The 23,778-nt window shown below is 38.2% G+C and overlaps 4 protein-coding genes across 6 annotated transcripts in view; 2 read left to right on the top strand and 2 right to left on the bottom strand.

Annotated features, from left to right (window-relative positions):
* Positions 1-225: 225 nt before the first annotated feature.
* LOC137101174 (ubiquitin thioesterase OTUB2-like) lies at positions 226-2,264 on the top strand. Its single transcript, XM_067479211.1, has 6 exons — positions 226-368; positions 449-526; positions 641-759; positions 879-963; positions 1,566-1,757; positions 1,858-2,264. Exons 2-6 carry the CDS (start codon positions 449-451, stop codon positions 2,065-2,067), a joined length of 684 nt encoding a protein of 227 aa, XP_067335312.1. The 5' UTR covers positions 226-368; the 3' UTR covers positions 2,068-2,264.
* ddx24 (DEAD (Asp-Glu-Ala-Asp) box helicase 24) lies at positions 2,250-6,280 on the bottom strand. Its single transcript, XM_067479205.1, has 8 exons — positions 5,446-6,280; positions 4,897-5,346; positions 4,657-4,810; positions 3,576-4,088; positions 3,239-3,314; positions 2,905-3,093; positions 2,689-2,818; positions 2,250-2,582 (listed from the first exon to the last, which is right to left on the bottom strand). Exons 1-8 carry the CDS (start codon positions 6,278-6,280, stop codon positions 2,293-2,295), a joined length of 2,637 nt encoding a protein of 878 aa, XP_067335306.1. The 3' UTR covers positions 2,250-2,292.
* Positions 6,281-7,529: 1,249 nt separating this feature from the next.
* On the bottom strand, positions 7,530-14,630 carry LOC137101171 (ataxin-3-like). Of its 3 annotated transcripts, XM_067479208.1 has the most exons (12): positions 14,507-14,630; positions 13,833-13,997; positions 13,687-13,731; positions 13,507-13,592; positions 13,332-13,398; positions 13,159-13,246; positions 12,945-13,074; positions 12,634-12,797; positions 12,405-12,558; positions 11,667-11,731; positions 9,462-11,538; positions 9,155-9,300 (listed from the first exon to the last, which is right to left on the bottom strand). In XM_067479208.1, the coding sequence occupies exons 1-11, from the start codon at positions 14,528-14,530 to the stop codon at positions 11,486-11,488; spliced, it is 1,041 nt and encodes a 346-aa protein (XP_067335309.1). In that variant the 5' UTR covers positions 14,531-14,630; the 3' UTR covers positions 9,155-9,300; positions 9,462-11,485. The 3 variants fall into 3 exon arrangements, with proteins under 3 accessions (XP_067335308.1, XP_067335310.1, XP_067335309.1); XM_067479207.1 differs by lacking the exons at positions 11,667-11,731; positions 12,405-12,558; positions 12,634-12,797; ... (5 more) ...; positions 13,833-13,997; positions 14,507-14,630 and adding exons at positions 7,530-7,880; positions 7,967-8,114; positions 8,276-8,549 and having other exon boundaries at positions 8,670-9,300; positions 9,462-9,618; XM_067479209.1 differs by lacking the exons at positions 11,667-11,731; positions 12,405-12,558; positions 12,634-12,797; ... (5 more) ...; positions 13,833-13,997; positions 14,507-14,630 and adding exons at positions 7,741-7,880; positions 8,276-8,549 and having other exon boundaries at positions 8,670-9,300; positions 9,462-9,619.
* Positions 14,631-15,283: 653 nt separating this feature from the next.
* Positions 15,284-23,778, top strand: part of ubr1 (ubiquitin protein ligase E3 component n-recognin 1) — a 19,542-nt gene continuing 11,047 nt past the window's right edge. Inside the window, exons 1-11 of the mRNA XM_067479771.1 lie at positions 15,284-15,419; positions 16,669-16,928; positions 17,746-17,824; positions 18,213-18,323; positions 20,794-20,921; positions 21,009-21,147; positions 22,596-22,658; positions 22,758-22,881; positions 23,130-23,237; positions 23,328-23,416; positions 23,535-23,633. Coding sequence (XP_067335872.1) covers positions 15,375-15,419; positions 16,669-16,928; positions 17,746-17,824; positions 18,213-18,323; positions 20,794-20,921; positions 21,009-21,147; positions 22,596-22,658; positions 22,758-22,881; positions 23,130-23,237; positions 23,328-23,416; positions 23,535-23,633 — 1,245 coding nt within the window. The 5' untranslated portion in view covers positions 15,284-15,374. The remainder of the gene's footprint in view (positions 15,420-16,668; positions 16,929-17,745; positions 17,825-18,212; positions 18,324-20,793; positions 20,922-21,008; positions 21,148-22,595; positions 22,659-22,757; positions 22,882-23,129; positions 23,238-23,327; positions 23,417-23,534; positions 23,634-23,778) is intronic.

Here is a 23,778-nt window from a genome sequence, read left to right as displayed (position 1 = left end):
TCCTAAAGAAAAGTGTTAAGGGATTCAAGAGATATGACCTGAGCCAATGTTCAGAGAATTGACAGAATGAAGCACAAGGAGAGGGGGAGGTATTGTGGCCCGTATAGGCAAAGCACAAACATTGAGGCAACCCCATCAATTCTGAAGAAAAACGTTTTTGGCTTTCCAGTCCTTCCAGTTACAATCAGTCATTTGAGAGCGTGACTAAAGCTTTAAACAAACCCTGTACTGTCCCTTTAATACAAACACGTGGTACGAGGAAACATCCGCCTTGCAGAAAATGGAAAAAAAATTGCTAAATGTTTTGACTCACGGAGCCTAAAATAACATTACTTCTTACATTATTTCCTTATTTACTAAAAACGAAGGTATGTCGTGCAGCTAGTTGGCCTAGTTTACACTGCCCTCTGGTCTCTCCGATGTAGTGAAAGTATTTGTTTGTCGACAGATGGAGTATGGTATCGTCTCATGCAGAGAGGACATTTCTTCGGTGTTCCCTGAGCCAACTCCGGCTACCAAACATAAAGTAGGGTTTTTAGCTGGGTGGGGGCGGCGTGGTTGCTGCAGGTGGTCATACTCCTCTCTCTCAATTCAACGGGTGGGCAACAGAAATAACCTGACCTGTTGTTGTTCTTTTTAGGATATAAGTGGCCAGTTTCCCTCCGTGAGAAAAGTGAGCGGGGACGGAAACTGCTTCTACAGAGCTGTGTGCTTCGCACACTTGGAGTCAGTCTTACACAGTCCTAGAGCTTTGCAGAGGTCAGTCATCATCATTAGTGACATTTTCCAAAACTTTATTCAACCAAACTTTGAGTGTGTTGTTGGAACGCTCGATTATATAGGGAAATGTGTTATTTTCTTCTTGGTTTCGATTTCAGATTCAAGGACAAAATCATTCAGAGCAGCAGAGTTTTGTCCTCAGCGGGATTTGACGACAGTTCCTTCAAGCACCACCTAAACACAGTAAATAATGCACATTGCTACACAGTACCATCCATACTTCTCTAAGTCGCTGGACCCCACTTTCTAATAAGACCATGAAATTTGCTGTTTTTCTTTATTACAATATATTTCTGCTCAGAACAACGTGCAAAATTTACATTTGGGCATGAGTCATGTGGAAATTACTGTGGGTCAGCCACAACAAAGTGAGGTTCAAAACCAATGAACGCAAAAACACAAAGCAAAACTCTACACTTTATAGGATGAGACTTTCATCCTTCCAGGTAGGCCCTTACATCAATAACCTTATTATCACTAAGGTGTGACTCAAAAATACAAATAAAAGCACAGAATGGGGGAATTGAAAGGAACCTTTTTTATTAAACTAGTTAAAAGTTTCTCTCAGATTCAGTTTTAGGTCAGCTGTCACATCTGACAAATGGGAGTCATTTGCTGTTCATCTCCCTCCACAGAGACTATGTTGATGCACATCTTAGATATGTGTAGTCAAGCTGGTTCCACAGGTCTATGATTATTAAAAGCTGCTGAGTCAACTGCAGCCGCGTTTCTTGAACTATGAGGAAGAGCTGCTGTAAAACTAATTTGTTATTGTTCTTTTAAAGGTTATATATGTTGTGGACCAGTGTCAGGCTGATGATCAGGAAGACACGCTGCTTAGGCTCTTCAATGAACAGATGACATCTGACAGTGTGGTGCAGTATCTCAGGCTACTCACGTCAGCACATCTGCAAACCCATGCAGACTTCTTCTGCAACTTTGTGGAGGCACCCAATCTGCATGCTTATTGTCGTCAGGTCAGTACCACTGTGTTGCTGCCATTTAGTGAAAAAGACATCTTTTATTGCCTTGGTAATTGACAGTATAGTTTATTAAGTCTATGTTCTCTTAAATCAGGAAGTGGAGGTCATGGCAATGGAGTGTGATCACGTGGACATCATGGCTCTGTCGCAGGCTCTAGAAATTTGTATCCATATAGTCTCTGTGGAGGGTGACGAACAGCAGGTGGCTCACCACATCATTCCAGAGGGTGCTGAACCCACCCTGCACCTTCTCTACCAAACATCACACTATAACATTCTTTACCCACGACTTCAAGACAGATAAGTGGGCCACCAGGATCCAGCTCTTCTCAGGAATATTGACTTAGTTGAAAAATATACCCACTGGGCTATAAGACACTAATGAAAACCCATTTTATAAAACCTTGTTGTGTACACAGATTGAAAAACATGTGTAATACAGTTATTACACATTGTGCAATGATTATTTAAATGAACTTCAATGACAATGTTTCAAAGATGCATTTATGGTCTTTTTAACTGCACAATTTCATTTACATGTCCCTGCTGCTGCTTTCTTTTCCTGCTTCACATTCTTCCTCTGTTGAGGAACACCTTTCTTTAATTTCTGCTTCTTCTTCAATGTTGTGACACTGGTTAAGGCACTCTCCATCCCCGCAAGAGGCATGTGTGGTAGGGAGAGCTTTCCCATTTGAGTGGGATACTTGGTCTTTATCACATTCTTGAACACAGGCTGGGAGATCAAATGCTTCAAATGCTTTTTTGTCCCCTTAAGCATCTTCTCCTGCTCTCTGTCGGCTTCTTCATCCCTTAATCTGCCTGTGGGCATACATGACATCTTCAGTTGTCTGTGTTTGAAAATCTTAAACCATACTGAACATGTTTAAAAGACTCTTTTGTTACGGTTACATGTAATTGGTCCTACCAAGTAAAAGATCATCATCAAGGTCCACTCCCAGGGCATCTGCTGCTTGTTTAAACCAGGAGTTGTGCTGCTTCTCCCTGCTGTTGTGGAACTCAATCTTTTCTATCATTCTGGCCAGGTTTACCCGCTCCTGTGAAGGGATACACACAACATTAAACACAAATTATCTGTCTAATGTCACATAAAGACATAACCTAATGCATCAGTGCATCTCACCTTGATTGCTTCCATGCATTTGGTCTCTATGGGGAACATGGGAACCTCCTCATCCTTTCCCAGTGTCTTGTAAATCTTTCTGAAGTTCATCATGTCATCTGGGCCTATTAATAGCAGGCTAAGACCCTCTTTAGTTGCTCTTGCTGTTCTGCCACTGCGATGAACGTAAGTCTCAGATGTTCTGGGAACCTGTTTTTTACAGAACAACAGTAAAAATAATCTATGAGTTACAGTAAAATTATGTTTACAAACAAGTTGCTGTTTGACAGCTTTTATTATGTTACATTTGATACAAATACATCTCTTTTTTGTAATAAACTCTCAAAAAGCAAACCTGGTAGTGAATAACATGTTGAACGTTGGGGATATCCAGTCCTCTTGCTGCCACATCAGTAGTCAGTAGAACACAACTGTTAATATAAATTTAAATTTCACCTCAGTAAGCATAGATTATATTTCTGCTTATTACAAAAACTAATGTCAAAGATCACACAAAGAGATTATTAAGAATAGTCCATCTGCCCCTTTTAGGGCCAAATAAAACTCCTGAATCTGTCCACTGCAATTGAGACTTACACAACTGGATAATTACATATTCTATAAATTACTGCATAACCTCAGCCAAGGGCAAACCTCTAGACACTGCTATTGCAAGTGTGAAAAAGACTCACTTGTCCCTCTCAGCAAACCTTTCCAGGTTTTTGAGGCGTTGTTTCTGGTGCATGTTAGCATGTAGAGGCAGTGGTGTGCAGTCCAGGATAACCAGTAGGGAGTTCAGTCTCTTGATACAGTCTATGCTGTTGGCAAACACCATGGTACGTCCAGGATACTGCAGCAAGAAGTAATAAAGGTAAAAGTCCTTCTCCTCTTTCTGACAGTGGATCTGGGTTTCAGTCAGCGTCTCCACTGTCGCCTCCTTCCTAGTAAGGTCAATGACTTTAGGCTTGGATTTGATTCCCACTTTCTCCATGAGAATTTCCAGCTTTTTCCTCTGGTCCAGATTCTTCCTCTTTTTCTGCAGAAGGCGATTAGGAAGGCTGTGGGCCATTGTCAGTGTGGCAGAAAAGACAAATGTTTGCCTCATGGGATTGAAGTGTGTGGTGTTCAGCATCTCCAGCAGATTCTCCAGCTCTGCAAAATGCCCCCTTTCTACCATGCGATCGGCTTCATCAATGACCAGGCACCTGCAGAACAACAAGAGTTGTTAAGGAGACGCGTGTGACAGTAATAATCATTAGATTTCCCCACTCTCCCTGACACTGCTCTATCCTGTGCCCATTTCGCAGAGGCCTTGTTTTTCCTCATAAAGAGATCAGAATAAATAGAATGTACATGAGAACTGCTGCCATACAATTAAACTTTTAATGGTAAAAACCAAAATCTCATTTTTTAACCAAACACATGGCCCAAAAAGGAGGCTCTCTGTTGTTCCTAAGTGCAAACAAAATGTGTTATCAAAGAGCCATACAGCAATCTTCGCTATTACTGCACTCACACATTGTGTTTTCTACAGAAAACCGTTATCTTTATGAGACATTACCACAGCAGCAGCACTGTATAAAGAGTAATTTTTTTTTTAATAATAGGAGGAATAAGTAGTATTTTTAAATCATTTATTTTTGTGTAAATATAAACAGATGTGGCTGAAAACATTTTTGACCATCCATTATCCATTGCAAGAACCGCAACAGTGCAGAAATACTGCTTCAGTATAAGCTAAGTAATAGATCTAAATTGTGAATTGTAACTTACCGGAGCTGTCTGAGGTTCAGCAGATGTGGATGTCTCTCCTTTATCATGTCCCACAAACGTCCTGGTGTGGCAATGATGATTTCAGGCCTACGCTTTAGCATCCTCCTTTGTTTCTGTTGTGCCATTCCCCCCACTAGTATGGCTGTTTTGATATCTGTGTAAGAGCAACATCTTAAGAATCTTGACAAATAGAAAATTTAAGGATTTGGATACCATAACACTTGACTAGTAATGGGTTACCTGTAAATTTTGCGACAGCATCAATATGGTGTTTGACCTGAACAGCCAGCTCTCTGGTGGGAGTGAGAACTAGACCAAGAAGAGGTTGACTCGGACCACCAGCAGGTTTTTCTTCTACTTCAACTGCAGGGTCAAAGTCAAACTCGGCATCATCAATTACTTGAACACACCCAAGCTTTTCATCCTCTTCGAAGCCATGCTCTTCATCTTCAGTGGCACTTTCATCTGAGTCACACTGATCCTGCACTCTCATGCCTTCATGCTGATCTTCCTCTACATTCACACAGTCTTCCTGGTCTTCTGTTGTGGCTTCAGCAGACTTTGTGGGTGGTAAATACAAACTCTCCACCTTCACACTTGATTCAGAGTATTCATGTTTTTCTGAGTGATTCTTCCACTCTAGTATGGTGTGGATTATGGGAATACCAAAGGCTAGGGTTTTACCACTTCCTGTAAATGACAGCGCTCACATTAGCTCCACTAGGAACAGACTGTAAAGTGACAAAGACTTTGACAATAAACTAAGAGTGACAGAAATGTTAAACTCACCTGTCTCAGCTGCTCCCAGTATATCCATACGATCTCTGATAGCTGGAGGCAATGCCAGGGCTTGAATCGGTGTGGGCGAAGCAAACCCGAGGCTGCTCAGTGCCTTTAGCACAGGGGAAGGAACAAACAGGTCATTCCATCCACTAACATCAGTATTTTTGTCATCGGAACCAGAAAGTACTTTATTAGTCCAATTCTTTGGCTGATTTTTAGGGGGCTTTGTCACTTTGTTTTGAGTTTGTCCTAATGAGGGCTCAGAATCTGGTTGTTTCTCTGTGACTATATCTTTTACCATTTGCTGCTTCCGTTTCTTTTTCTTGTTTCTGTTCTTTGCAATATTTGATTTGACATTTGAGCAAATAGCTGAATCTTTTGAAGCTTCTTCTTTACCGGTTTCCACTCCCTCCTCATTGGCGGCTTGATTTTTCTGTGTTATTTGTGTAGAAATGTCTTGAACTGATTCCATCACTATTTGCCTTTTCCTTTTCTTTTTGGCTTTTTTCTTGGCAGGTTCATTTACTTTCTCCCCCTCTTTGCCCTCCACAGCTGCCTTCTCGTCTTCCTCTTCTCCTTCACTGACTTTTCTCTTCATCGTTTTTTTCTTTTCTTTTTTCATTTCTTTTGCTGCTTTGGCTGCAGTCTTTTCAGAGTCTATCAGACGGTAATTTGTAAGCTCTTCAAAACATACCAGACCCTCCATGCCCTCTTCGGAGTAGACACTTGGATCAAGTTCTACAGCTTTCCATTTGCCTTTTACAACGATGCCCCGTTTGGCCGATTTCTGCACCCCGGACGACAGACGCTTGTTTTTCGTCTTCATCTTTGCTGTTTTCATTTTTCTACAAACGAAGAAATTATCCGCGTTTCTCAAATGTGTCGCAATGCTTTACATAGAGAGATAAAAGAGCATGTGTATCGTATCGTACAAGTCAAACTGTAAAACGTGTAAATCGTCAAAAACCACAGCCAGCTTGTTCTGTAAATTCTAGTAAACTAAACACAGTAAAGCCAGAAACAAACGCCATACGATGATTTTGTGTGTCTTCTTGAAATGTTAAAATATTATTACAACCGATAGCCACGCATGACACGAGGACGCAGCCATGACAGTGTTGATCACGTGGCTTGAAAAAAAACTTTATTTGTGGAACGACGGTAACAGCGTTGTTTGTTTTAGTTGCAACAATTAGTTCTGTTGATAAAGTTCTTACAATTAGTCATGACCCAACAGCAAAAAGTTTATATAATTATACAAATTATTAGGGTCACGCCTGTAGAGGTAAGTATTACCAAAGTAATAGTTTTATCACAACCTGGCAACCAGAAAGGTGTGTGTGTGTGTGTGTGTATATATATATATATATATATATATACACACACACACACACCTTTCTGGTGAGGAAAATATATATGCTTATGATTATCATGTAATCAGTGACTGCAATTGCAAAAAAAGTCTAATCAGTCATTTCTTAATGGTAATAACAGGCAGTTGGGCAGCTCAAGCCACTGTACATTTCAACATCAATAAACACTCTGGGGTCTTATCAAATCTTTTTTTTTTTTTTTTGTCCTTTCGGCTTTACTGTGAGTTCAGGGTCGCCACAGCAGATAATTGTCCGCATGTTGATTTGGCACAGTTTTTACGCCTGATGCTCTTCGCAACCTTCCCCGATTTCTACCGGACTTTCACCGGGTTTGGACCGGCACTGCACAGCTGGGGATTGGGGAAAAAACCCTAAAAGCTTATATGTAATTCATATCAGAATCGTTTGCTGCAGTGTTAATGAAGCTGATTTTATCTGTGGTTAACAATTTGTATAAAAGTTAAAATAAAATACCAGTAGTTTTTTTGTATTTATATTTACAACTGTGAAAATGAAACACAATTTGTTTACAATATCTAGTAGACGGTAACAATTGGTATGGTTTGTTATTATTGATAATTATAACAAATGAATATGAAAAATAGCTCATATTACATTCATACTGATAGATGCCTTCATTTTAAATATGAGGCCCACCCCAAAGTAACCCTCTGCTAATAGGAGTTGCTGCAGTTATCAGGAAAAGGCTCATCAAGGTAAAGTAAAATGGATTATATTTACTGTAGGTGGTTATAAGAGACCAAACACAAGCATTTCAAAACAAATCAGAGATTGAAACAATTACCCAATTAACCTAAAAATATGTATATGTAAGTATTACTTAATGTAATGTATTATACAGTGATATTAGTGCTGCTAGTTTTTGGAGGGGTCAATCACTCTGCCCATGAACAACAGACAGTTTGTCTCTTCGTGATATATGAAGAAGAAAAATGGTCTGTCGACAATAAAGGTCCTGGGTAAGGAATATGGAGTTATTCCAGTTGTTGTGGCAGCTGCTGCAGTTGTCCCTGTCTCATCCACATCAATCACAGCCTTGTGCAGCACCTGTGATTTCACATTAGACATAAAGTTCATCATCTGCAGTCTGGAAAATACAGTGGAGGACAGCATAGTAAAATTGGAAAACTAACCTCTGACACCTTTAGCCCCTTGTCCTGACTCAGCTTTGTCAAATTTGCTGAATTACTGAAGAGACTGCCCATACCCATATCTGGCAGAAGATTGTGCAGGGAATATGACTGTTCGATTCTGAACTTTGGTATGTTGACTTCCAGTTTGCTACGAAGAAGAGATGACAGTCTCACTTGTTATCTCTTGCTGAAGGTACTTGATATTTGTTGTGTGTGTATATCTATCTATCTAGCTATCCATCTAGATAAAACAATATAGATATTTTTTCTTTTGTGTAATGTTGAAACACATTTTCTCAATACACCTACATTTTTTGCAGCCTTTTGAGCCAGGTGATAAATTTCTCAGCAGTGATGTCTTCATCAATTACAGTGTAGTCCATGCCTTTGTTGGGTAGCAGGATAAGCATGGAAACACCTTGCTGGTAGGGTAACTTAAGCACTCTGGCTCCAAGAGGATAATCTTCCATTGTAAAGAACTTATCCTCTTTAACCATCATTGGTACTTGCACAACATTATAGTTGTCAATGTAGAAAGATGCTCCGTGAGTGAAATTGGGGTTGAACGGCATCTGCCAGGACCCTGTGAAGAACTAATAATGTTAAGCTATGTAGACTATAGGTCAAAATACAATAAGGTGTAAATGCAAACAAATCAGTGAACCAAGAGGATGTTTTAAGACACAAGATGAAGTCAACTTACCCTGGAAAAAAATTGTGCTAATCAACATGAGCTGGGTCTCTGCATCCAGGGTGGAAATCATATCTGTAACTTTGTTCTTGGTCTTGTTCTTGATGTAATCATTGATAGACCTGATACTCCGTTTTGTGTCTGAAAAATCTACAGTTTCGATATTAGCGTGAAAAAACTTCTTGATTTGGCCTTCAAATGCCTTCTCTACCCCAAAATGCCGGTGCACAAAGAGGGCCATGCCTTGGTCCAGTTTCAGTGATCCATTCTGTGTGATGTTCTCGTGAAGGAGTTGAAAGAGCTTTGGGATAAGTTCTGGCTGTTCAGCCCTCTGCAGCTGCTCCAGGTTGAGTCCTATGAGTAATTCATCATACGTGACACCACCAGAAGCCATTAAGAGTGCACCAAAACTGGCTGAGATACTCAGAGGTGAGAAAAAGATGTTCTTGTCATGGGAACTGGATATTTGTCTATAAAGATTCATGGCAAAGTCTATATTTTTGAAGGAAAGATCTGAGATGGTCACAGTCGGTATTTGTGCTCGTTGGACAGGAGTGAGGAGGCACATGATTATGATGAAAATAAATCCCATTTTCATTTTTTTTACCACCATTATTAGGTTGAGAAACGTTGGGTGCACAGTCTGAAACAAAGTGACAAACAAGTGTCACAAGATATTCAAGAACATTAGATGTTTTACACACCGGAATAGTTAAATATATGCCACTAAAATCGCAATAAATAATTAGATTTAAAATGCAACACATCTGATTGTATTATCCTATAATTAACAGTCATACATACCATTCTGCTTGAGCAATGTTACGTCTGAAAGACCCATCTATTATTTGGGGAAACAAAGTGCAAGTGTGCTCTAAGTGTTACATATTAACCAGGACACACTCCCAGTTGTGTTGATCCAAACAGCGTCAGAGCTGGTTTTTGAACATTTAAGGCCTTTTTTCAGACATAATGTCATAAGAACCATCAATAATTGCAAAACAACATCAATGTTATGAGACATGGCACAACAAACTTTGGGACAGCATAGAAATGTGCTGTGTAACAGCTAGATAACAGAAAAGCCAAAGAAGTAGATTATGTAAAAAACAAAAAACAAACAACAAAAAAACTGCCAACACTTTCTACTGTTTCACAACTGTGTTTTAAATAGAAAAAATTAAATAAAAATAAAAATTAAATCATGGAATCTTGAAAGTCTTCAAGCACAAAAAGCCAAACTTAACATGACATCCATTACTTTTTTGGAGGAATCAGGATATATTCATGCTGTCATTGGTTGTGAAAAACCTAACTGTAAGCAAAAAGATTAATGCTATAATAATTAATGTTGTGTAATACCGGATTATTGTTTTCATTAGTCAACATAAGCTAATGGAGAATGAACAGAAAGAATTTAAGCAAATGATATATTTATATATAAAGTCATATATTAAAAAATGGGACTCTTCAATGTGAACGTGCGGTGATACATTATAGTTTTATTTCTTTCTTTTGATTTTTAATCATACAAATTATAAGGTTAAATAACAGTCACCATTCTTTCTTTTTTCAGTTCTTTCTGAAGGACATCAGTCACTAGTTCTCAGATATTTAACTCATGTTGAAAACCTACTTGTTCAGTGCAAAAGAATCCATCTTTGTCTAATTAATGTTCATTTTTCAACCTATTGTAAAACAGGGTAACAAATCTGTGCAATTAAACTTAAGTATTCCAGGGACTGTAACATGTGAGTTTAAAACTGTGTGTAAAGGAGCATTTAAAAAGGGTAAGTCTTTTCTTTATAATAAATTCCTTATATGGATCATGACAAATACTGATGAATAGACAACAGAATTCATATACAAGTTAGGCTGGTTGGATATGTCAGACGATTCTTTTTTAATTAACTTTTTGTGATAGATAAATTAACACATAGCTGTATTATTGTGGTTTTTATGGACTGCTTATTTGTTTCCCATTAAATGTCAAGATATACTGGACAAGATATGAAAAATATGCATTAGTCAAAAGACCCTTACATTTACCACGTAGCTCTATATGCTGTATATTTTTGTTTACTGTTTATCTAAACTTGAGTTTGTGAGCTGTGATACTCTAAGGTAATAATGAAATGTCAAAATAAAAAAAAATGTTATCTAAATACCTTGGGAATTCACTCTTAGATTTTCACAAATTCAATGACTGATGGTGTCAAAAATAATTGACCTTCACATATTAGTGCTGCTTGCTAAAATACATTTATGTACAATGGAACAAGAAATTATTTCAGAACTACACAGATTTTTTTGGTGGTAGGGGCATGTAGATTTCATCTTATGTTCTATAAACCCAAGTCTGTTATAAAGAAAGGTAGTTCTGTTATTGTCTATACATTGGTCTCCTATAGCTTTCGTCTCCGTTTCAACCCTAGACAGGTAAGCACACCCTCTGTGAGATGAACATTATTTTCTTCCTCTCGCTATCAGAGTAAAACAAGAATTAAAAAAAACTGTATGCAATAGAAATAGAAGGCGCCATGGTACAAAGGCAATTGCAAACTTGAATTAACTGCATCATGAGTTCTGTGGTCACCCTTTTTCCCAGCCTTAGTTCCTCACTGAGTTAGATTAGACTAACTGCTGCATTTTCTTTATTATTGTTCTCTTCTCTATAGCTTGTCAGCGAACTAACCAGGGGAAATGTGTCAGCCTTCTGACTGTCCTCGTGTTCGCATGTGCAAAAAGTTAGAGGAAGGAGCAAAGCTACCCCTGTATGGGGTTGCTAATCCAGGCAGCTGGTAAACACACAGGTAAACTGTTCAACTTCACTTGCTGGGCTTTTGTTTTTGGTCCTCCTTAGATCCAGTGTTTACTGATCCTACAAAGAGAGGAAAAAGCACTATGTTTTTGTCTTTTATGGACACACTTTTTAATGGAGTTAGTTAAAAAATCTGGATGATATTTTTATTTAAAAAATAAAATAAAATAAAAATCAACCATATTTACCTGATCCACCTGTTAATTTTGTATCTGGTGGCTGAGGAATGTTTGGCTGAGCCTGCTGCTGCTGCCTAAATAGCCCCCCAAAAATATATATAATTTATATTTCCACAAAATTTAAAGGACGCCTTCCCTGATTTTGAACTTGCTTCTTCTGGTTCTAGTTTGAGTAGTACATGTATACAATGCCATTAAACTTCCCTTTGACTTCACTATATTAAAATATCTCTGCACGTCTAGCTGAAAAATGCCTCCAGATGACATGACTTGAAGGAACCTTCAGTTTAGATCATGTTATCTTGTTGATCTTACTATAGAATTTGTAATCGTGGTCAACCTGCTTTTGCAGAGCTCGCTCAAATGACATCATCTGGACTCCTAATAATAAAAAACTCCTCTGGGTGATATCATATCAAGGAGTTTTTCAGCTAGAAACAGAGACATTTTTTATTACAGGGAAGTTTAAATGTATGAATGTACATTTACAGCCTAAAATAAAGCCATAGAAGGCAAGTTGAAAATTGGTGAAGTTGCCCTGGAAGATGGCTGTAAAACCATGAATACTTCAAGCAGCAACAAGCCATGGTCTTTAAATACCACAAGTACAGTAAATAAAGATTTTAAGTGAGAACGCATTTACAGCATAAAATGTATCATAATATTTACAAAACTGTTAAACTGATTTGCTCATACTGTGTCAACCCTATACCCAAGGGAGGTTAACAGACGTGCAGTTAAACCTACCGATCAAAGTACGCTTGTCTCCTCTTCCGCAGTTCCTCTGCAGTGAGTGTCTCATTCTGAGTTTCTTTTTGTCCGCCTGCACTTACTGGTGCCTGGCTCCTTGATTTTGCACTTCCTACTTCATAGTCTGATGACTTGTTGCTCATCACTGCCCCTAATAAAATAAAAACACATTATAAAAATATGCAAAACCCTGGCAGCAGCCATGATGGGCATGCTGATCATTTACCTTGCATGCTGAGCTGTATGGCCCTGCGAAGATCAGCCTCTTCATCTTCTACATCTATGTCCTGTCTGCTCAGTGCCAGGGCTCTTTTCAGCGCTTCATCTTCATCCACAACCTCATCTTCGACACCAAAGCCTGTGTCTGTCTGGGTTAGAGCTGCTGGCCTGCTGCTCACAGTACAAAGCTTAATCAATTGCCACAAGTTAGTGAAAACTTTATTTTAAAAGAACAGAATGAGACATTATTATATGACACCTCCTTTATTTTATACAGTAGGTCCTTCACATTTCAGAGTCTCCACACACAATACATACCCTACACTTGTCTGGGCCTCATCCTCTCCAATGAGCCTGGGCCGCTGCTGCTGCTGCACTCTCATAATCCTTAGAATTTGCTCTGCTTCACACTCAGGCAGGTTTCCTCTGATCACAAATATGGAATAACCTGCACAAATAAAACTCTGATCATTTTTTCTGCATCACACAAAATCACTTCAACTTAAAGTAATTTAGGTTCATCTTACCATACCTTCTTGTTGTAACTGTGCAAGGAAAAGGGCAAGATAAGTGTCTGATATCAACTCTGGTCCAGTCAACAGAGAATTCAGGTTAAACCACTACAATGGAAACAAAACATTGTTAAAAAAACTGTATGGAAATTATTTAGATATTATAAAGATTATAAAGATAAGTATTTCATACCTGTTGGCCTAGTTTGCGTATTGTAAACCAGTGCTCCTTGTAGTTGCAAATAAAGGCTTTTTCGTTTCTAAAACATAAAGGAAGACATAAATGTCACCCTCAATTTAAATTGTAATTTATTTATGAAAATAAGTAAAAAATGTTATGCAATAAAGTCTTGACAAAGAAACTTTACATTGGATTTATCATCAGGCTCTGATACTCCCGGCTGTTGAAGAGGATTAGCTCCAAGCCCCACACTCTCAAAGCATTGCTAATAACCTAGAGAAATTAGATATTAGACAAAAGGAATTACATGCACTAATACAAACAACAATAGATTTCTTATTTAAATAAGTGAATGTCTGAAACTTACTTGAATAGAAAAGAACCCACTGTCGTCCATGTTCCCAGATGGTTGCTAACAAGGCATTCACAGAACACACACTTAGAAGGTGTTGCAGTGTGAAAGCATGGATAAATGTGCTACTGCACCAATATTAACCTCCTATGTCGCCTCACCTGTAAGAAGGTCCTGTACTCCTCACTGGCCATACCTCCCTCGGCCATCCTCATTCTCTCTTCTTCATCAAGCTGATGAGCAATGGAGGACAGGTCCACAGGAGTAAAATACTCACCCTGAAGGAGGTTGTTGAGGCAGTGCTGGGCGCAAAGCGAGCCCTCTTGCTACAAATAAAGCATTAGCTATTGTTAGCAAACAAGACAAGTAACGTTAACATTTTAACACAACAGCACAATTTAAAAAAGTTTTCCTAAAAACGAGCACACACATACGCACACGCACATAACATATGTCTCACCACGATAACAGCTACAGTAGTTAAGCTACATACAGCTAGCTTAGCGTACGTAAACAAGACAGAGAGAAAGTGTTATTACTCCCTTTTAAAACTAGGTAGCTATATCAAGCCAGATCGTTTACTCGGTTCACAAGCATAACATGCTTGTGGCTTTCTGTATTGTTACTATTAGATAAAAGAAACTTTTCATAATCCCTGAATAGCAGGTGTAAGTAGCATTTTAGCTGCCTTCAACAACAATACTGACAAACACCACCACAAATCTCCCAACAGCGGCCAGACAGCACCGGTAAACACATAGCGTTAGATGGCTTTCTGAATAAACACGGAAAGTTAGTGGTGGACAAAGGTTTTAGTTTGAACGCTTGAACTTACTTTCTCATGAAATATGGAATCCATATTCAGCTTTCTGTCAAACACTCAACTCTGACCTCTAGCCCCAGATGCGTTCATTACCACAGAGAGAAGAGCAACCTTCACAGGGCCCTCTATTGGCTGGGGTTCCACATAGCCATTTCCACTGACAAACGTATTCATTTACACCAGCGCTATGTTGGATATACAAACAATATAAGTACAATTTACATACTCAAAAGAGTGTCGCTAATTGTTACATATAGTTTCATACACACACACACACACACACACACACAAACACACACACACACACATATATATATATATACACACTCAAAAGAGTGTCGCTAATTGTTACATATAGTTTCATATACACACACACACACACACACACACACACACATATATATATATATATATATACTCAAAAGAGTGTCGCTAATTGTTACATATAGTTTCATACACACACACACACACACACACACACACACACACACACACACATATATATATATATATATATATATATATATATATATATATATATATATATATATATATATATATATATATATATAAGGGATGAACTATAAACTGTACTATATACTGTAGATTCAATGAAAACGTGACTCCTCGCATGAGAACGCAAAGGCTACCAGCAGAGGGCGGGTTTTTTGTTTACTGAGTGCTTATTTGAAAAGAAACTCAAATATGTGTGCTTGATTTGATTGATAAACTAAACATTGAGTGCTTATCCACAAATAGAAATGTAGGCTTAAGTGTTTTTTTGTTGTTGAGTGTTTTAATAATGATCTATAATTGTCGCAAAAGCATTACAAGGTGAATAATCTCCCACAGACAGCTCCTCCTTTACGGCAAATTGAACATGGCGGAAAGTGACAAACTCCTAGACGGACTGGAGCTCAGCAAGGTAGGTTTATTAACCCTCTGATACTGCTGATAGTACTTACTGAGACTCTGAGGTGAAACATTGTGGTACAATGTGTTAGTTACTTTCTACAGTACGGGTTGAATGGGCTGTTGAAAGATGCCACTCTTACCAAGCAAGTCCTCGTAGTTAGCTGCTGTGCTAGCCAGTTGCTTTCAAATGGTTAAATGTCTCTGCAGCGGTTACAGTATTTATTGTTCACTAAAGTACGTGTAAGATGCTGTCTAATGAGTCAGGAATTGTGAAAGTGGACAAACGACAAATGTCCTTCTTGGTATGTTAATCTCCATCCTGTGGTAATTGGGTGGTCGCGTAGGTCCCAATGGCATAAACGTGGGTTGCCATGACGTTACCGGCCCCCACTTTCAAGACCAACTTTTGTAACGTTGTGTCTGTGATGAACCACTGTCTAAAATCAAAGTGAGACTCTCTAAGACTTGATCTGATTTTAATTATGTACAGGCATGATTGGATGCAGTGACGTTAGGTTACAGCAAAATCTAGAATTGGCATTTATTACTGTGTAGAAGCTGTGGCACATCAAACTTTTAAACCAGAACTATAAAAGGTGAAATGATGTTATATTTTGTTTGAATCGATTCTCCATGTTCAGTGTGCTCCATGTAACAGCTGTATGTATTAATGCTGCTAAAATAAAGTAGTCATCATTGTTAAGATCCCACCATCCAAACATGTTTGCACTAGATTGAATAACGAAATCCTGGCAACAAATATTGGTATCCACTATGCATTACAATATAAATAGTAACTCACAAGTACTTGGCTGTGAAAATGGTGCTTTCCACAGCCTGGAAACAAAGTGTCAAAGTAAAAAAGTTTCAGTAATTCTGCAAACAATAGGAGCAGGGGATATGACTAACTTATGTTGAATCAAGCAACCTGTAGTTTCTTTCTTCCCTAAAGCTTTTTCACATTGATGCCATTTAGATTTTACTGGTGGTGGTCATTTCCAGACTGCAGATTCATGAAAGCTTTGCTTAATGGCATCATAACTGTGTTGAAAACACAACATAAAAAATTTACTTAACCATGTTTTATTTCATATTTCTAAAAGTACAATTTGAACATGTAATTCTTTTGTAAACATGATTCATTGTTAAAGATAAATATTTATCTGTGCATTCCTATGAGAGCAGTGGTTATGTGGTAATGAGACAGATATGAGTCATAACAAAAATATAAATTCATGCTCTTCTCTCTTGCCCTGTAGGAATGGCTGGAGGCTGCAGACATCAGGGCAGAACTGGTTCGCTACCTGAAGGAGCAGGTGCCTCAGATCTTCTGCTTGAAGAAAGAATTCAGCGCTCAGGAAGAAGAGGAGCTTGTGCAAATCCGACTCCTCCGGCCTTTAGAGTGTTTCCTGTTTGGGGAAGATCCTCAGGAGGGCCTGGAGAAGCTTAAACAGGACAGCACCTCCTCCCAGCTCTGTGGACGTGTCTTTAAAGATGGCGAGACTGTCTATTCCTGCAGGTTTGAGTAGATCTGCAGATTGTCCATACACAAGTACACTAATGTACTGATATATTAAATGTATAAAAGGTGTGGCAAAGTACAAAGTCATATCTGGAGGTACTAGATGAGTGAAAAGTTCATAAAGGCAAGACTTATCATTTAAAGACATGCATATACCATTGGGGCTCCCTGAGACTAGTAAGAATAGTCTGGCCTCAAAAGGTTTTAGTTGTACAGTGATCTAATTATGTGACAACACTGCAATATTTAGGGTAAGTCTTAAAAATGAATAGTTAATGAGTAGATGCTCTCAGGTTTCTGTATGGGGCAGTTCTTAGATGGACCTGAATGCTGTCATATTACATATCACTCACAAACCGTAGATATTTACACTGTTATTGTTTATTTCTGAGGCTGTCATATAACTTATGTTATCCCAATATGAGTTGTACTGGAGTGCATTATAAGAAGAGGTGGTTCTAATGTTTTGGCCACCCTATTTAAATGAGGAGGCCAAAACATTAGAACTACCTTACAGTTTTAAAATAAAAACTGATAAATTATAACCTTGTAAAAGTAGAATTTATGGCAGAGCCATTGTATTGAATTGTATTAAGTTGCACAGGTCATAATGTTATGCCTGATATAAATCGAATGTATTATGAAATGAAAAAAGTGTGTTTTCTGAAACAAAAGTATTTAAAAATAAATATCACGCTGAATCACTATCAACAAAAAAAGGTCATGTGCTCATGATGTTAACACTGTAGACACTGAAGTAAAAACTAACAATTCAAAGTTAAAAAATGAATAAATCATCTTAAATTTATTGCAGGGATTGTGCAATAGATCCCACTTGTGTACTGTGCATGGACTGCTTCCAGGATAGCGTTCACAAAAACCATCGTTACAAGGTTGGTGACAATATTCAATAAGTCAGATTGACTTACTTATATTGAAGACACTAATTAGTTACAGTCAGCTGACCCTATTTGGATTAGCAGTGTTTTTGTTGTGACATGACATTTCTAAATGATTTTTTTTTTTTTGCCCTGTTATTCTATGATTTACTTTTGTAAATTGTTGTCTCTGATGTTTATATGATTACCCTCTTGTATTGACTTAAACAAATTTACCTAATGTAAATAATAAATTTTTAGTAAAATGAGTTATTAATTCGTAAACTTACATTTGCCTTTTGTGTTGAATCCACACTGGATTATCACTACAGTTGAGCAGCTGTATAGCTGCTCATCCATTATGCACCCTCAGTGACTTTCAGTATGTGCTCTTTTCTCCCAGATGCATGGGTCATTAGGCGGGGGCTTCTGTGATTGTGGGGACGTAGAAGCCTGGAAGATCGGCCCCTGTTGCTCCAAACACAACCCTGGGGCAGCCACTGCCATGGTAACGGTGAGTTACATAATAAAGCAGAACGAGAGATGTGGGAGGGCCGAACTTGTCCCACCCTGTCACTGAACCCCAGAATGCTTATTTTCCCATCTTAGTCCTAGTCTCTTGGCTGTGCCTTTGGCTCCGGAAATGACAAAAAAAGCACTTTGTTGGCTTGCAACAACAGAAAAAATGTATAAATAGGTTAGGTGATTGGGAGGTTGTTTGAGAGCTAGTAAACTGGTGAGATTGCCTAAGGGCAAACTGCAATTGCTTAAATCCTCCTAAACTATGAAGAATTGTATTCAGCTTCTGCTACCAAAGTACTACTGCTACGCACTGTGGTGATTTATTGTTCAGCAGTTTGTCATGCATTTCTTTGATCAGAGTCTTTGTCCTTTCTTTTGATAAAAGCCTGCTCCTACGCTTTGAGCCGAGATACAGCTTGATGGCAGAATCACCTGTTGTTTACGGAAAAAAGGATGTATTAAGAGACATTGCTGGCTCCAGCCTGGCAGGCTGCTTTGTCTTTTCTTGAACAGATTTTCACAAGCAGTGAAGCATAGCATGAGCACAAAAGTTTTTCCACACTAAACATAATTATATGTTTCAGATCTCTTGTTGTGTAGTTTCCAGTGTTTTTTTTTTCTCAAGTAGTAGTATGATGCTGAGATTCGAGTAAATACACAGATTCAGTGTTTGTTAAATGTTAGGCAACTGTAAAAAATATTTAGCTGTGCTCAGTATTACGTTTGCTCTCTGAGGTTTGGACTTTAATGTTACTAAGAAAATTGCCTTTTTATCTTTTGTATTGCAACATATTTTCTCCATGGGCTTTAGTGTCTCAACATTAAAGTGACTATATTAGAAAAGAAAAACACTTTTAGAGAAGTCACTTGTTGAAACATTTATTAAACATGCAGTTTGTAAGATTAAGAAAGATCTATTAGCAGAAATTAAATGTAGTATTTAATGATGTTCATATTAGTGTGTATTCACTTGAAAGTAAGAATATTTGGATTTTCTTTTGCTTACTGTGAGCATTTATCTCTTCATGGGTGCCGGTCTCCCTGTTTATGTAGGCCACCATGGTCCTACTTTAGCCCAGAGAAAAAAAAAAACTCTGGCTTTAGAGGGGAATTTTGTGTTTTCACATTGATGTATGTATAGCACCATTTCTTCTGCTGTCCAGAGAGAGTTTAATTTATTTGAAAGGCACATGTCTGTAGGGGCCAACAGTATGTTAAAAATGCAAACACAATGTAAACCAAGGTTGATGAAAGACTGATGATTTAATTTAATATGCTGTATCATAACATTACTGTATTATGCTTTTTTTTTTTATCGTTTTTTTCTACATGTCCAACAGCATGACGTAAGAACTACGTGAAAGTCCATAAAAGGACCTTTGTTTTGGGTTCCCACACCCATTAAGTACATAAACAGGAAGACTTCCACAACCCTATCAGAACAGGGTGGGCTTAAGGGGAGGGGGTGCCTCAAAGACACAAGAGCTGAAACGAACCTTGTCCTTCACTTTACCAGATGAGCTGTTGCATAATGAGCTATTAGAAAATAAATAGGCACTTTTTTGTATTAAAAATAATTCAACTTCAATTCAATAGAGCAAAGCAACCAGTAAGAATGTATATGGCAGAAAACGGCATTCACATTTCTAAATAGCAAATCCACCATGAATGAGGCTTGTAATGAGTTTCTTCTTAGCATGCAGGTTGCTGTACACGTTTTCTTATCTGAAAAATTTAGCATTGGAAAAATTAGCCTACAAGTTACTTATGTCTAAATAAGCCCGAGCTATGAAGCGATGAGATTTGATCAACATTAACTTAATGTAGGTCCTGAAATTTGTCAATCGTAACAGCAGGCGAACGATAGAACACACAGTCAAACTTATCAGGTGACTTTTGAACCCATTTTCCTCTATGCAAACACATCCATTACATCCAAGGCACATGACATGTTCTTGTTCTGGTTTTAATCTCTATCTGTCCTGTATTATAAGTTGTGCATTGAGATAAACTCTTGAACGGGCTTAGCTTGCCAGTTCCATTTATTTTAATATCCTGCTGGTCACAGATAAGTTGGTTAAGTTGCTTTAACCGTACAGATCTGCTGCTGACACACTCACAGAGGACACAAGCTCTGATACAGCTGATACATTTCTATTCTGCAGTACCTTGAAGCTTCAGTCATCTCTGTTGACAGTTTAGCAACACTGTTAGTGAAACGCCATCAGTAATGGTCACATTAGAAGCAATCAGTCTACAAAATACCATCTAGCTCTTATAATGAAGCAGCCATTGGAAGTACAATGGTTGCAAGCGATATGACCCTTCTGGACAACATAGCTCTCTTGGGAAGGGGAAGAGTAGGGGGGAGATGGTGCTAATCTGCAGCCTCACTGTTATGTATCATTTAATTTTGTTTTTTGAATTTCTTGTTATTATTTTTAATTTTTTTTTAAATGCAGGATGAGTGTGTTTTAGAGCCTGAGTTATATGAACGAGCTGAGAAGCTATTCCAGGTACTTCTGCACTACGTCACAGATTTCCTGGTGTGGGAAGAGAAGCTTGAGCTGTCAGCTGAACTCACGCCCCGGTATGACCTTTCTGATTACAGATAAATCGAAATGCAAATTTTTCAAATTCAAATTAACCATGACAGTTTATTTCTCCATCCACACAGAGAAAAAGAAAATGCATACTACTGTGTACTGTACAATGATGAGCACCACTCGTACGACCATGTGATTTACACCCTGCAGCGTTCTGTTAACTGTGATCAGGCTGAAGCACAGACACACACAGCACTTATTGACAAGGAGGTATGTTTTAGTTTCCATTCCATTACCATTAAAGGGAAATTAATTTGAATCAGCAGGGCCTGAAATTCACTACAGTATTCTGGGAATTTAGGAAATTCCTGCACACATTTACAGCAATATTAAACCATGATAACACGCATTTTCTCTCCCTTTCTCTACTCACCCCTCTGCTATTACAGCATCTCTCACTGATTACACAGTCAAAGTTCAGTGATATGATTATTAGTATAAGTGTGGACTGCTGACCACAACATAACTGAAGACAAGTCACTCATAAAAAAACATTGGAACCCGAAAGCAAAAATGGCAATGCCAATGGCGCCAATATTAACAGTATTATCGCTCAAGATTGTCAGATATAGACAGGACCTGTTTTTAAATAGTTTTAAATGCATTTTTTTTAAAAAGCAATGCCTTTCAGTTAAAATATAGAAAAGACCTGTGTCTAGTTTCTAAAGCATCTAGCACCAAAGATGATAAAAGAGATCAAACTATCAGTTCCACATGTGTAATTAGTTTTTTTTAAATGTACGAGAAAATGTTACATCATGGCTCTCATCACAGCTCTGCAGCTGCACAGACTGTGTTCTGTCTACTTATGCAACTGTGGTGATCTTCACTGTTGTCATGATGACAGGACAAAATTAAAGGGGCTGTTGTTAGGGTATATGCTCGCTGCCAGTCAGTGTGGAAACAAAACTTAAACACAGAGTGTGTGTCAAGCCAAAGATTGTATATCAGAAACAAGGCATCACTCAGTCTCAACCCAAGTTTCAACCCAAGTAATCTGCTTCAGTTAAAATTTTAGTTGCACTATTTAAAATTAATGACTTAAGAACTGAGAAACCTTGTAAACTTTGTAACCTTGTAAAAGTAGAATTGAGAGCCGGCAGAGTGCTGTATTGGATTGCATTAGATTGTACAGGTGTACCTAGTGATCTGAAATGGTCTTGTCATTTGGTCTATAATGTTAAATACTTTAACACCTAATCTCACAATGGCTTAAACATAATCTCAAAATGTAAGACCAGCCTTTACAAAATTCTGTCATTTTAAGACCCTTACACTTTGTCGACTATCAGACAAGATGTAAATACATTTTAATTTATTTTTAAATTTTTTTGTCCTTTCGGCTTATCCCGTGAGTTCAGGGTCGCCCTAATTCATGCACCAAAACTATTTGTAGAACCTAAGAGAGACAGCAACCTGTGTAGCCACAGAAGTGTGTATCACAGGTATTCTGCAGTTTGGACATTTTTCTCAGTAAACATGAGTGAACCAATATATGTGTGCCATACATTATTGACACTGACAGAGAAGTAGCAAAGGAAAGGCGGCATTGACCGCCATTTTGAAAAATGAATTTCAGGCCCTGAATATGTTCTATAATTGCAGTTATATCAATTGTACATTATTCTATCATGTAATTACTGTCAACTGATGCACAGGGTCGGCGTGCAGTAAAAAGAGGAACGCTTCATTCATGCCAGCAAGCAAAAGAGCTCATCAGGGTAAATACCAGACATCTTGACAGTAACATCACTGTTGTTCAGTTGTTCACTTTTGCATCTCTCAGTGTGGACTATAGCTCTTTTCCTGCTGTGTTGCAGTCCAATTCTGAGCACATTTCCCTGCAGCCGCTACGAGTGGAAATTCTTCATGCAACAGTTATGGCTCATCAGACTTTTGCTCTGCGGCTTGGCCCCTGGTTCCAAAAGATCATAAGTTACTCAGGTGCTACCACCACTAGTACCAAACACTAACTTACCAGTACATGCAGTCTGTTGGGACTTTAATAGGCACACCTAACCAATGGTAACGCTTCATGAAGATAGGATTTATTGCAGAACTGTTGCATTAGACTGCATTAGTTTAGGTGTACTTAAAACAATTACCAGCCAAGTGTATATCTACATATTACTGCTCAATTATACTTGTACTTGTGCATTTTATGTTACTGGAAACCTGTGTGTCTTGTGCAGTTGGCTTCAGACAGGCCTTCTGTCAGGTGGCACTAGAACCAAACACAAATCAAGGCCAGCTGTGCCTCATTAGCAGGCTCATGCTGCACGATGCCAGGATGTACAAAGGCAAGTCCATTTTATACACAATAGTAGCTTAATTTGTCGTTTTAATTTTTGACACCAACGTGTTTTCATTTTTTGTTTGTTTGTGTGAAGGAGCTCGCAAGATGGTTCACGAGCTGATTTTCAGTAGCATGCTAATGGACACAGAATTCAAGAGGCTTTTTGCAATAGAATTTACAAAGGTAAAAAAAAGGGGGGGAAATTAAAAAAAAAAAATCTTAAAAGTCTTTAGTTAATCTAAATTGCATTTAGAATCTAAATTGCATTTAGATTAACTAATTGTTAATTTTGTTAATTCAGCACTATAAGCAGCTCCAGAAGGACTTCATCAATGATGACCATGAGAGAAGTATATCAGTCACCGCTTTGTCTGTTCAGATCTTCACTGTACCTACACTGGTGAGACTTGTTTCGTAGTAACATCTATTTATATGTTGTTTGATGCTAGTGAAAGTATTATATCTTATTAATATTTGTGCCTATTCATGACAGCAGTTTGTGTTTAAGCAGCGATTTAACACCTGTCATATTCTCGGTACTCCAT

Source organism: Channa argus, chromosome 16, assembly GCF_033026475.1.
Source record: "Channa argus isolate prfri chromosome 16, Channa argus male v1.0, whole genome shotgun sequence".
NCBI lineage: Eukaryota > Metazoa > Chordata > Actinopteri > Anabantiformes > Channidae > Channa > Channa argus.
The sequence above is the reverse complement of the archived record's forward strand: the minus strand, read 5'-3'. Positions and strand labels throughout refer to the sequence as shown.

Coding starts and splice junctions, on each gene's coding strand:
- LOC137101174 (XM_067479211.1), top strand. CDS start 449: ATGGAGTATGGTATCGTCTCATGCAGAGAGGACATTTCTTCGGTGTTC. Junction 760..878: donor AGTCCTAGAGCTTTGCAGAG/GTCAGTCATCAT, acceptor TTTCGATTTCAG/ATTCAAGGACAAAATCATTC. Junction 964..1,565: donor TCAAGCACCACCTAAACACA/GTAAATAATGCA, acceptor GTTCTTTTAAAG/GTTATATATGTTGTGGACCA.
- ddx24 (XM_067479205.1), bottom strand. CDS start 6,280: ATGAAAACAGCAAAGATGAAGACGAAAAACAAGCGTCTGTCGTCCGGG. Junction 4,089..4,656: donor CTGAACCTCAGACAGCTCCG/GTAAGTTACAAT, acceptor GTTGTTCTGCAG/GTGCCTGGTCATTGATGAAG. Junction 2,819..2,904: donor AATGCATGGAAGCAATCAAG/GTGAGATGCACT, acceptor ATCCCTTCACAG/GAGCGGGTAAACCTGGCCAG.
- LOC137101171 (XM_067479207.1), bottom strand. Junction 8,550..8,669: donor TAGCACAATTTTTTTCCAGG/GTAAGTTGACTT, acceptor AGTTCTTCACAG/GGTCCTGGCAGATGCCGTTC. Junction 7,881..7,966: donor AGGGGCTAAAGGTGTCAGAG/GTTAGTTTTCCA, acceptor GTGAAATCACAG/GTGCTGCACAAGGCTGTGAT.